We start from the raw sequence: 12,085 nt of genomic DNA, 5'->3' as shown, positions 1-12,085 counted from the left end.
AGCACAAAAACAAACAACTCTGGCCACCAATTACCTAGTGGACTTAAGTGCTTCTACCATCCCTTCACACCAACTCTCTCTATAAACCAAACACAACATGATATCATAGTCCCAAAAAACATCTTTGTTATACGATAATGTAACAATTTTTTTCCTTTATTAGTTTTGTGTCCTCCTATGGGATGTGGAAAAACAGTCCTAAGATGTTCTGAAATGAAGGTCTAAATTTGTTACTGAAGGGCAATCCAGAGAGTAATGATCATGAATTCGTAACAAGAGATCATATAGGTTAGCCACCACTTAAAGCAAAATACACTCATCTTATAACCTATTTAATTAATATAATAATATATATTAAAATATTAATATATTGAGTGATTAAGTATATGTGTTTTGTTTTGGAAGTAGCGTAAATATATAATCTATCGCTTAGTACAATATATATTCGTAAACAAACACAATTTTTCAATTAGAAATCATCTAACTGACCCCACTTTTTGTCATTTAATAAAAATAATATGTTTTTCAATTGTTAATTTTTTTTGGTAGACTTATGATTTCTATTCCTGTTAGAGAAACAAGACACATAAAAATGTTCTTTATACAAATATTATATTTACACGTATAATTCAAAAGTCGATGACGTAAACCACTGAAGAAAAAGGAATTGTAATATAGAATCATGAACAATTAAGGCTACTTTAAAACTCAGAAAGTATTAAATTATTTGAAAGGTAAATAATCCAAAATAACCACAGATTTTCCGTTAAATAGAAGAAATAGGTAAAAATATATGAAATTAATTGAAAAAATTCGGTGCGAAAAAAAGAAAAATTAATTTCAAATTTTGTAGGACTATTGTGTTATTTTTCACTAATCAGCTCTCTTTTTCTTTTCTTTATTTCTCTGGGGTTAGAGAGTGGAATTAAGGAACATGTATTAAAGTTTTTTGTGATTCATAAATATATGTAACCAGTAACGTAGTATAATTATGTGATGAGGGATATATATATTCGAAAATGGTGGTTTCTCAGTAAACATATATAAGAAAAAAGGTAGCTGCACGCTTTCGAGAATCTCATGATGACAAGGTTTGGGGTTTTTGTGGCGAACCTTGTGCATTATGACTCTTGAACTTGGGGAAAAACCCAAGTGCTCTCAAGAATGGCGAAATAATATCAAGTTGGTTGTTACCCAGATTCTCCTTCCTTTCAATTAATCCCAATTCCTTCGATTCCAAAATCTAAAAGGATTTTAATTAAACCATAGTCCGTACAATAAATACAAAATTACATCACTGTGTAATCGACACGTATATACTATTATGTTATTAATTTCAACGGTATTAAATAAAAAAACTTAATTAAAAGACATTTTCAAAATTTAGGATCAAATTAAACAAATATCCTAAAATAGTACTAAATTAAAAAAATTAAATTAAATGACTATTTAAGCTTAAGGAGAATGATATATTAACAAAATCTGACAAACTATTAAATAAGATAAAATATTATTTTTATTACCTTTTTTATTAAAAAAAATTAATATACTTTAATCCTATTTATAGAAAATATGTCAACTTTATAAAAAAAAAATCGTCAAAACCTCATTCTCCGTGGAATTAATTACGTTTGAACTCCGTCTATTGTGTGAAATAACGGCGTTATTGTGTATGCCCAGTGGACCCTCTTAATGAAATTGTAAAGTGACGTGTCCTTTTTCAATTGGGAGGGCAAAAGGGTGAAGTGATTTTTGTACATATATATATATATATCCATATAAATATATGAGCCTCTTACGTTGTTTCATTTCATTCTTGTGAGATTAGTAGGTATTAAGGTTGTTGTAGGAGGTATAGCAAGACAGCATGGAAAACCAGCAGAAGCAAAATTGGTTTGAAAAGGCAAAGCCATTCGCAGCAGTGGTATTAATCCAGTTTGGATACGCAGTCATGGATGTTATATCAAAAGATGCACTCAACAAAGGGATGAGCAATTATGTGTTTGTCGTTTATCGCCATGCAGTTGCTTTTCTTGTCATGGCTCCTTTGGCATGGTTTTTTGAGAAGTGAGTATATATATATATATATTTATATAAACCTTTCTTCCTCCTTTTTTTTTCTCTTTTTGTGTGTGAATAATTGAGCTAACACTGCATCGTTTTAGCAGGAAAGCAAGGCAAAAGATGACACTGTCTATTTTCATCAAGATTTTGGTGCTGAGCTTGATAGAGTGAGTATATATATATATATATATATATTTTTTTTTTTCCTTCACAGTTCTTCTTTTAATGAAACAAATAATGGTAACTTGACTTTTCTGGTGCTGATTTTGTATGTGTCAGGCCAGTTATTGACCAGAATCTGTACTTTTTGGGGATGAAGTACACAACAGCAACCTTTGCTGTTACCATGACCAATATGCTTCCTGCTATCACCTTTATCTTCGCTTGGATTCTTAGGTATAACACATAACATATAATTTATTCTGTATCTGTTACATGTACATATACAAAAAACATAATTAAGGTTAAGAAATTTTGCTTCCTCTGATCAGGCTTGAGCAAGTAAATATAAGAAGTATACGAAGCCAAGCAAAGGTTGCCGGAACTGTAGCAACTGTTTCGGGTGCCATGATCATGACACTGATTAAAGGGCCACTGCTTTTTGGGACACACGGAGGCAATGATCAAAGCCAGAATAATGGGACAAGCACTCAACATACAATCATGGGCTTCATAATGATCACTATTGGATGTTTTTGCTGGGCTTCTTTCATGATCTTGCAGGTGAAAATGATGAATAAAGCTAAAGAAGAAGAAAAAAACTATGTTGGTGTGTTCAAAAACTGATACAAGTTCATCTCTTTTTGTAGGCTATTACCCTGAAAACCTACCCTGCTGCACTCTCTCTTTCTGCATGGATATGCTTAATGGGCACCATTGAAGGTGCTGCAGTGGCTTTGTTCATGGAAAGGGGTCACCCTTCGGTTTGGTCTATAAAATTTGATATCAGATTGCTCTGTGCTGTTTATTCTGTAAGTCCTTTCAACCTAACAATTCTAAATATAAGAAAAGAAAAAAAAAAAAAAGCACGTTAAAAGCATCATGCATTGCATGGAAGATAATCCAAATGCTAATCAGGAAAATGACGTTACCGAGTGGAAACTTTTTTCCTACATTTGTTGGGGTTGGCAAAATCCACTTTCTCTTTTGTCTTTTTTTTTTTTTTAATGTAATGTTGTTCTCAGCATCCTTGTGAAATGACTAGAATAATGAAAAATAGAAAGAAAGAAAAAGTTATAATAACTTAATGAATAAAAAACAAAGAAAGTTAGAGAAAGGAGTGAAAAATATGAGAGGAAGTAGACAGTAAAAAGTAGGTTTAGTAATATAATAACATGGATTAATATTTTGAGTTAAAAAAAATATAATTAAGATATTAATATTTTAAATTGTGAAATAAATGATTTTTTTTGGGCGTTAATCATCACTATTTATCCAGTATATTTACACGCTTTTTATTTTTCTTATTATTAATAATATAATAATATGTATTAGTATTTTGAATTAAAATATTAATATTTTAAATTGTGAAATAAATTATTTTTTTTTAGGTGTTAAAACATCACTATCCAGTATACTTACACGCTTTTTATTTCTCTTCTTTGAAAATTGACACGATCTCTTAAATTTTTTATAAAATAAGCTTAAATAAACATGTACTAATTAAGGCAATAAATTTGAGAATTAAATCTTGTTGCTAATATAAGCCTATAATCTCAAGTTCATAATTTAACTTTTTTAGGTAAGGTGCATTTTTGTCAACTATGTAAACGTTAGAAAATCTTAGCCAAGTGTGTAGAAACCAAAATTTATTTTTTTTCCTAGTTGTCCTCTCATTCCTCTTTAATAAATTGGCACATTACAGCAGTTAAAATTCATAAGAAAAAACTAAAAAACTTTCAGTTGTTTAAACGTCAAGTTTTAATTAAAGAGAGTAGTTGTCACCTTTAATATAACTACATTCTCTTCCCACTTTAATCAAGTGTGAAAAAGAGAAACTTCACTCTTTCTTTTTCTCTCTCCATTTTTTTTTTCTTGTCATACAAATAATAAATAGAAACTCGTGTAACAACAAAAAAATAATAATTTTCCTTCAAATTTGGAGTAATTTTTTCCACCCTGATAATATAATGTGTATTCTAATATATTAAAGCATTGATATACAGGGCATAATATGTTCGGGTGTGAGTTATTACTTGCAAGGAGTGGTGATGAAAAGTAGAGGCCCAGTGTTCGTAACCGCATTTAGTCCTCTCTGCATGGTAATCGTGGCTATCATGAGCTATTTCATTCTGGCTGAGCAAGTTTTCCTTGGAAGGTAATCATCAAAATCAAGAACCTACGAATCTATGATGTTTTTTTTGTAGTACCTATAACCAAAACCATGATAAAATCTGATAAATGTTGCAGAATGAGTGGTGCCATTGTGATTTGTTTGGGCCTATACTTTGTGGTGTGGGGAAAAAGCAAAGACTATGGCCCAGAAGACCCAAATACTCAAGAGCCCATTGTTGAGATGGACAACACTAGGAAGGAAAATTTGACTTGCTGCACTCATGGAGTGACCACAGCCACCAATTTAGGAAATGGAAACACAACTCCAAGTGAAGAACAAGTGTGAGGAAAACTTGGCATTTATTTTCTAAATTTCAACTATTTTAGGACATTCCAGCAATATCTGTATGAGCAAAAGCAGCTATGTTTGTTCCTGGTTGTTTAATCTTCCAAGAAATACAAGAACACAGATTTTTAACGTTGTATTAGAAGGTAGATAAGTAGCACATAGCATTGAGACAGGACATAGATTATGGTGTAACAATAAACCTCTTCATATTTAACATCAACATCCATTCAGAAAAAGAAAATGGAAATGACTTGTTAAGAAGATAGCGATGCTGGATTAAATCCACTGGATAAATGAATGAGAACATAACAGAATATTGAGTTGTATTAATAATGACCTTGACAACATAATCAATTTACCTTCATGAAATTTATCGACTATAAGCTACCATGAATGATCCAATTAGCAATACATATTTCATTTTGTCTGGTAAATGGGTGAAGGATTCAAAACCTATGCATTGACAATCGGTCAGAAGGTGTATCAAAAGATTGCTCCTATGAAACCAACAAAGATTGTCCTATCTTGTAACTCAAAATTTCTCCCTTGTAACATTTGCTTTACTTGCTCTGCACATATGTGCTGGAGTTCCCTGCTGCAGCCAAAAAAGATTCTGTAAAGTAGGAAAAATCAAATGTGAGAATGAGCATCTTGGATGAATGTAAAGACATTAGACAAATCCAGAAAACACAGCCTAAATACCTTTCCAGATGCAGAAGGATTTCTGATTGATAGGTGAACCAGTTACAGTCTGAATAACTTCAAACAGCATGCTCTGTGGAGTGCTCCTCAGCTCTTGTACAACCCCATAAATAGTTTTCCCATTATCAAAGTAAATGTGATTATTGGGGTGTTTTGTCTTGCAACCAGCATGTCGCTCAAATTCATATGCATTAATAATCTGGAAGAAATTTAATATCAGTCAGAGATAACATTCTGGCTCAAAAAAAAGGATTCTACTCTATGATAAGGATCAGCAACACCTTACCTTGGAAAAATTACATGAGTGACAACTGCACAGATACCCAGCACCTTTTATAACACCTCGAAGTTCCTTCTAACAAGCATAGGAAGAACCAGACATGTGATGAATGATAAGCTACTGTGAAAGATGAACTCATTAATACTAAATTTTTTACCTCCCGTGACCACGCCTTATACTTTACTGAGAGACCATCCAGCATACCAGTGGATAGCAAACTTCTGACATTTGAAGGGAAGTTGTTTGAAATAGCCCTTTTGGACATTTTAACCTCCTCTTTTGTCTTGAGAATATTTTCAGTTGCAGTTGCAGGTGCAGATGTCTGTGTTGAATTTGGAAGTAAATTAGAACTAGATGCAACCAAGTCTTTCTCTTTCACAGTTTCTGACTTGTGTGAAAGTGCTTGACACATCAACAGTTCATAGTCAGAAATGAACAAGTCTGAGGGAGTTGTGTCATCATCATGGCTACCAAAACATATGATTGTGCTCTCTCCTTTATCATAGGATCGTGGAACGAATGGCACATCATTACCCTCCTTGTGGTAGCTGTAATGAGATGATATAGTGCCATTGTCGACCTTATTGTATAACTGGTTGGTTAACATAGAATTTCCATGAGCCTTATTGTAAGCTTGAGCAATAGATATTACATTGCTATCATCCATTGATATCGTATTACAAATCTCATTGAATGTTGGATGTACAGATAAGCTATCATTTACCTTGTCATAGGATTGACCCATAGACATGAAATTGTTATCAGTTCTCTCATAGGAACCATCCATTGCTATTACATTGGCTCCCCCTTTGTTATAGTTGAGATTTGTTGATATGGAATTATCACCAGCCTTGTATAGACAAGGATTTGACAAAGGGTCACTGACTCCTCTATCATAGGGACTGTTTGTAGTAACAGACATGACATTCTCGGATCCCTTCACCTCGTTTACTCTGACTTTTCTAATTCCATCATAGTTAAAAACTAAACGAGGATCTTCTAATGCAGTTGATATGGATAAACCAAACGAGGATCCACTCCCAAAGGGGTCCATGTTATCCTTTCGTTCCACACTCAGCTTGTCATCTATGCTAACAGAGGGAGTATTTGCATCTTCAAAAGCCATATTTGCAGCATCTGGGGCAAATACTTGTTCGGTAAAATGACCATTTAAGGAGTGAAATCCTGAGGAATTTCCCCAGGAAGGAACATTGGAGTTGAGAATTCCAGATAACAAATTGTTTGGAGCTTCTACTGCTTGTTTCTTATTGGGAAGCAGATCCACATCAGGGTCATCCATGAACCATGAACAAGCACGCTTGGAATCCATTCTAGAAGAATTGTCATTTGCCATGTCACCATCATTCAAACATCCAGGACTCTTTCCCATCCAAAATGCTTGATCGTGGAACGACTGTCACAAACAAAAATCATTAGAAAGATGCTTCTTCCTACCAAAGAATTTCAATGTAAAAAACCTTACCACTAAATCCGAACTGTAGATGAACAAACTTAGCATGCATCTTGTCACCAATAAGGAAAATGACTAACAGTTCACTTAAGAACCGTGAGAAAACCAAAATACTGCCTCGCCTCCTCTTAAACCTCTACATCGCATCACATTTTCTACAGACCCCTTAAATTATGAATGCAGAAAATGGATCTGAACCAAAAATGTATTTGCAAGATAAAAAAAAAACCTGTAAGATGAAAACACTCTCATCTAGCTCTAGATTTACACACAGCGAATATGCATGCAAATACGATTATTTCAATTAAATTTCCTAATCAAGTTGACATACATTTAACCACAAATTCCACCTATAACCAATCGCCACCAACAAAGGAAACAAAAAAACAAAAAATAGAAACAGAAATTTCGACGAACTTTTAAGTTAGCAGAAAACTGCTTCATCCCCTCTCCTCCCTTTCCCCCCGGACCAGCTATGCAAAGATTTGCAACAAAGAACAACATGAGATAAAGATAAAACAAATGCATGCAATTAAAAAAGAATATGCGGAATCAGCATAATCAATGTCTAGTGAATCATGCAACAAAGACACTCACTGATTGTAACTAGAACAGAATGGGAAAATCCCAAAGCAAGACACACATTTTCCTTACAAGCAACATAAAGTTTCGGTTGTAATTAAAAATGGAGCACAAAAGCAGAAGCAGCAGTAAGCAAATACTCCATGCAATGAAGCAGAAGAGAACATACCATTTCCCTCTTCACTCTTTACCAAGAGAATGAAAAGCTATGTTGGTCTTTGCAATGAAACTTGCCAATCGATAATGAGAGCTTCTTAGTGAAGAAAATTTCCTGCAACCGAGCACCCCCAAAAGCAAGTTAAACTAAAAAGCATTGCTTTATTCGAAAATGGAACATGCAATGATAAAAACGGCATCTTTGGTGGGTGCAGAAGGTAATAAAAAAAATTGGGTGAAGAAAGAAGAGGAAAACTCACATGTCAGTGAAAGGAGGAAGCGGAAAAGAAGAAAAAGAAGAGCATTTGAATCGGTTTTGATTTGATTGTGGTAGCGAAGTAAGTGGAAATGCGTTACTGTGAATGAAGCAATGAAGCTACGTTTGAGAGAGAAGGGTTGAGAATGATGCGAAGCAGAGGCACACGGTAAGATCGGTAAGAGGAAGTAGAAAGATATTGAGGATTTTGTGCTTGTCGGAAAAGTTAAAACGTGGTGCTCCGCACGATCCCATCGTCACATTACATCTTTGCCGTACACGTGGCGTCATCGAGTTCTGTGCGTCAGAGGTTCATCATACGCCGGCTGCCTCGCCTCCTCTTACCTCAGTCACTGTCTCTGTCTATTCTATTCTTTCGGTTTTATTTTGAAAAAACTAGAAACATTTATTCTCGTATATTTCCTTTATTCAAACCAGTCAAAAATTCATACGTCTATTGCTTTTTTTTTATAGATAACTAATTTAACTAAAAAATAATTAAATTTAAATAAATAATGGCTTTAAAAATAATATAACAAAATTATTATTTTAATTTAAAAATAATAAAATTTAATAAAGTAATAAAAAACTAAAATTGAAAATATAATTATTTGAATTTAAAATAATAGATAAAATTAAAAAGAAAATATCAAACGAAATATATATAGAGAGAGAGGGTATAGATCAAATAATATGACGTCTATTATCATCTATTTATAATAACACTTCGTAATAGAGATATTTACGTGTTTTAAATATGACAACCTAAAAGAATTAAAAAAAAAATTGAATTGAACTTTTACTAAAAATACACATTTTAAGTTTTTAAAATATTTTTAATTATGGTTTATGTATTCTACTTTTTAATTTTGTTAATGACTAATTCCTTAATTTTATCTTCTCACTCATTAAATTTCTTTTTAAAAAACATTGGTTAACTTATTTTTTTTAATTGTTTTTACAAGAGTATGTTGTAGAATAACATTGTATTTAACATGATAATACTAAATTATTTAAATATTGAAAAGTTAAAATATAATCGGTAGTTTTATCAACGAGTTTTATTATTTAAAATATATTATCTTTCAATAAATTATTTTTCTAGTTATCTCACTTATTTCTAAGTTTTGTCATTTTCTACTTCTATGTTTCAAGAATCATGATCATTAGAGTTTATGGCGAGTTCTCCTCATAGAGAACTATCCCTTGAACATAAACAAAAAGAATTTGAGACAAAACTTTTAACATTAAAATGACATTAAGACATGGAGATCATTAGAGCTGTCAAAATGGGTTGGAACCCGCGAGCCAACCCGGCTCACCACGGGTTCGGGTTGGGTTGAAAGTTTTTTACAAATTTAAATACGGATTGATTTTTGACCTGGCTCATCCGGGTTGGTGCAAATAAAAGGATTACACAAGTGTTTTTTGTTAAGTAGGGGTTTACATTTGGGTCATGTTAGCTTTTTTTTTAGCCAACACATAAATAATTTGTATTTTTTTATTTTGGTTTGTATTTGGATTGTATTAAAGTTTATTTAGATTTTAATTATAATTATAATTTAGTTTTGACTAAAAAAAATTAAAAAGTTGTATTTTTTTAATTAAATGAACCCGTGAACCAACCCGTTTAACCCACCAACCCGTGGTGGGCCGGGCCGAGTTCAAATTTTTTTGCTCGTTAAAAAGTGAGCCAGGTTGGGTTAGCTTACTAAATCATCAATCGTGGTGGGTTGAGCCAGGTCGGGGCAGGTTACCCATTTTGACAGCTCTAGAGATCATATAATTAAAGAATAATTTAGATAATTAAATTATTAATTAAATTTAATTATGTAAATTCGCTGGCCCTAACTGCTAGGCGAGCCTACGAAAATTGATCCAGCTTATCTTTTTGATATTTTTTTTGACATATTTTGTTATCTTTTGACATTTTTGCTATCTTTTGATTTTTTTTTATATCTTGTTATTGTTTGATATATTTGATATCTTTTGGTAATTTTTTATATCTTTTATTATCTTTTTTGTTTTTATTTTCTTAAGTTGTCGGGTTTTTACTGTTGGACTTATCTTTAGAGTCCTAAGAAAGTCTATTTGTTTGCATTTTCAGAACTTTTGTAATTACTTCAGTCATCGATGAAATTGTTTCTTTAAGAGAGGATTCTCTTGGTTCTTAGATTAGAATGTCATTTCTTATCAAAGATTAACATCTTTGTGATAAATCTTCCTCGACTTACCAATTTTGATTGTGGCATCTAAACTTATCAACATTGGATTTGGATTGTAGCGTCTACATTTGATTCTCATCAAAGAGGGGCCTCTTTGTGGCGAATTTTTCTTTACTTATCACTTTTCTAGATTGTGACTGTTAACTCAGTTTTAGTTGCGCTTAGACTAAACAAAACCAAAATCCCCTTAATGAAGTATAAGAAAACCTTGGGTATCAAATCCAAGTAAATGGTGTGTATCAAGTTCAACTTACGTAATTTAATCTTGCTAAAAATAATGAAATTAAAGAAAAATGGGGGAAATAAATTAAAATAAGAAAATAATGCATAATTTTATTCAATTAAAATTAATTTATATGCATGGATGAGACTAAGATATGAGATGCAAGAGTGACGCAAAAAGGCATGATTGCAATGCATAAGTCAAATCTATAGAAAAGTAAATTTGAAATGTCGAATGCAAGGAATAGATGGGAATGAAAACTGAATTCAAAATGGAATGATGATGAACTTAGATGAAATGTATGTAGTGAATGCATATGTAGATCTTAGGCCAAGTTAGGAATGATTTGAAATCATGAACAATGCTACAATCTAGGGAAGATTTGTTTATCCAAGAACAATGACATCAACAACGGAAGGAAGAAAAGGTAATAGAAAAGAAAGACACATGTTTGGAATTCAATAAACCTGTTTTTGAATATATGTTAGCTTCTATCTTTGATTATTATCAAAGAGGGACCTCTTTGTGATGAATCTTCCTTTGCTTATTAATCTCCTTGATTGTGGCACATTCCATATCAGTCTTATTCTACGTTCTTTATTCTAATTATATTGATTATTTTTACAAAAGAAATCCAAAATCAGAAAATATTGTCATCTTTTCTATTAGGATCGTATCATCTCCAATTCTATTTGATCATTTTCTCTTTTAGAGTAAGTTGGTTTTTTGTCCTTTTTCTTAGTCTATTTATTCTTTCCTTTGCATATGAGTTCTTTAGCTTGCATGTGGCATTCAATTCTTCTATACGATTCTCTATTAATTAGTGGTTCTAATGATGTATCTTGATCGTGTTTATGTTGTTCCTTGGTATTTTGTGAATCTGAAGAGGGTTTGGTATTCTTAGAGCACTTTAAGGCATCTCACAAGTAAGGAAATCCAATTGCATTATTTCTAAGTTATAGATATGTTAAAATTACTAATTGTATGATTGTACCGTGATTCACCTAAATGAATGAATTGTGTGGCGAGCATGACTTGTTGAATTGGGGTTAGATTCCTAAATTGCAAGATTTGATTGTATGATGAATTTTGAAGTAAATTAAGGAGTAATATTTGTTGACATGTGAAGCCAAGGTGGTATGCTTCTTGATGATTTGATGAAGATTTGATAAAGCCCTTTTGAACTACCTTGAAGTCATTATCATTGGAATGAAATCTACATTGATGAAGGAAAGGAGATTTGATGGTATTCATGTTGATCAAGGCTGGAACGTGTGCTCTCCACATAGATACATCATTAAGAAAGTGTATTTGATGTTTGTAGTTCATATTGTAGACCTTGTAGCATTAATTAGATGTCTTTGGTCTTTGTTGGGTTTTTTAATCTGTTGAATGGGTTTTCAACAGGTCAAAATGTCTCTTTTAATTTATTGAATAGTTTTTCAACAAGTTAAAAGATTGGCTGCAGTAGTCTTAAACTGTAACTAATTATATAACTTGATT

The 12,085-nt window shown here is 32.2% G+C and overlaps 2 protein-coding genes across 4 annotated transcripts; one reads left to right on the top strand and one right to left on the bottom strand.

The window, feature by feature from the left end:
• The first annotated feature begins 1,786 nt into the window (after window positions 1-1,786).
• On the top strand, window positions 1,787-4,816 carry LOC114191588 (WAT1-related protein At2g37460-like). Of its 2 annotated transcripts, none has more exons than XM_028080848.2 (7): window positions 1,787-2,067; window positions 2,166-2,231; window positions 2,344-2,460; window positions 2,556-2,787; window positions 2,874-3,035; window positions 4,230-4,381; window positions 4,474-4,816. In XM_028080848.2, the coding sequence occupies exons 1-7, from the start codon at window positions 1,868-1,870 to the stop codon at window positions 4,682-4,684; spliced, it is 1,140 nt and encodes a 379-aa protein (XP_027936649.2). In that variant the 5' UTR covers window positions 1,787-1,867; the 3' UTR covers window positions 4,685-4,816. The 2 variants fall into 2 exon arrangements, with proteins under 2 accessions (XP_027936649.2, XP_027936650.2); XM_028080849.2 differs by having other exon boundaries at window positions 1,788-2,067; window positions 2,169-2,231.
• Window positions 4,817-4,938: 122 nt separating this feature from the next.
• Window positions 4,939-8,488, bottom strand: LOC114191587 (uncharacterized). 2 transcript variants are annotated; one of them, XM_085676220.1, is made up of 7 exons: window positions 8,139-8,488; window positions 7,892-7,993; window positions 7,153-7,332; window positions 5,827-7,083; window positions 5,676-5,744; window positions 5,390-5,588; window positions 4,939-5,282 (listed from the first exon to the last, which is right to left on the bottom strand). In XM_085676220.1, exons 3-7 carry the CDS (start codon window positions 7,186-7,188, stop codon window positions 5,248-5,250), a joined length of 1,596 nt encoding a protein of 531 aa, XP_085532346.1. In that variant the 5' UTR covers window positions 7,189-7,332; window positions 7,892-7,993; window positions 8,139-8,488; the 3' UTR covers window positions 4,939-5,247. The 2 variants fall into 2 exon arrangements, with proteins under 2 accessions (XP_085532346.1, XP_085532345.1); XM_085676219.1 differs by having other exon boundaries at window positions 4,939-5,300; window positions 8,139-8,484.
• Window positions 8,489-12,085: the final 3,597 nt, after the last annotated feature.

Source organism: Vigna unguiculata, chromosome 7, assembly GCF_037176805.1.
Source record: "Vigna unguiculata cultivar grain cowpea cultivar isolate G323 ecotype 2 chromosome 7, ASM3717680v1, whole genome shotgun sequence".
NCBI classification, from domain to species: Eukaryota; Viridiplantae; Streptophyta; class Magnoliopsida; order Fabales; family Fabaceae; genus Vigna; species Vigna unguiculata.
This window is presented reverse-complemented; position numbering and strand designations above follow the sequence as displayed.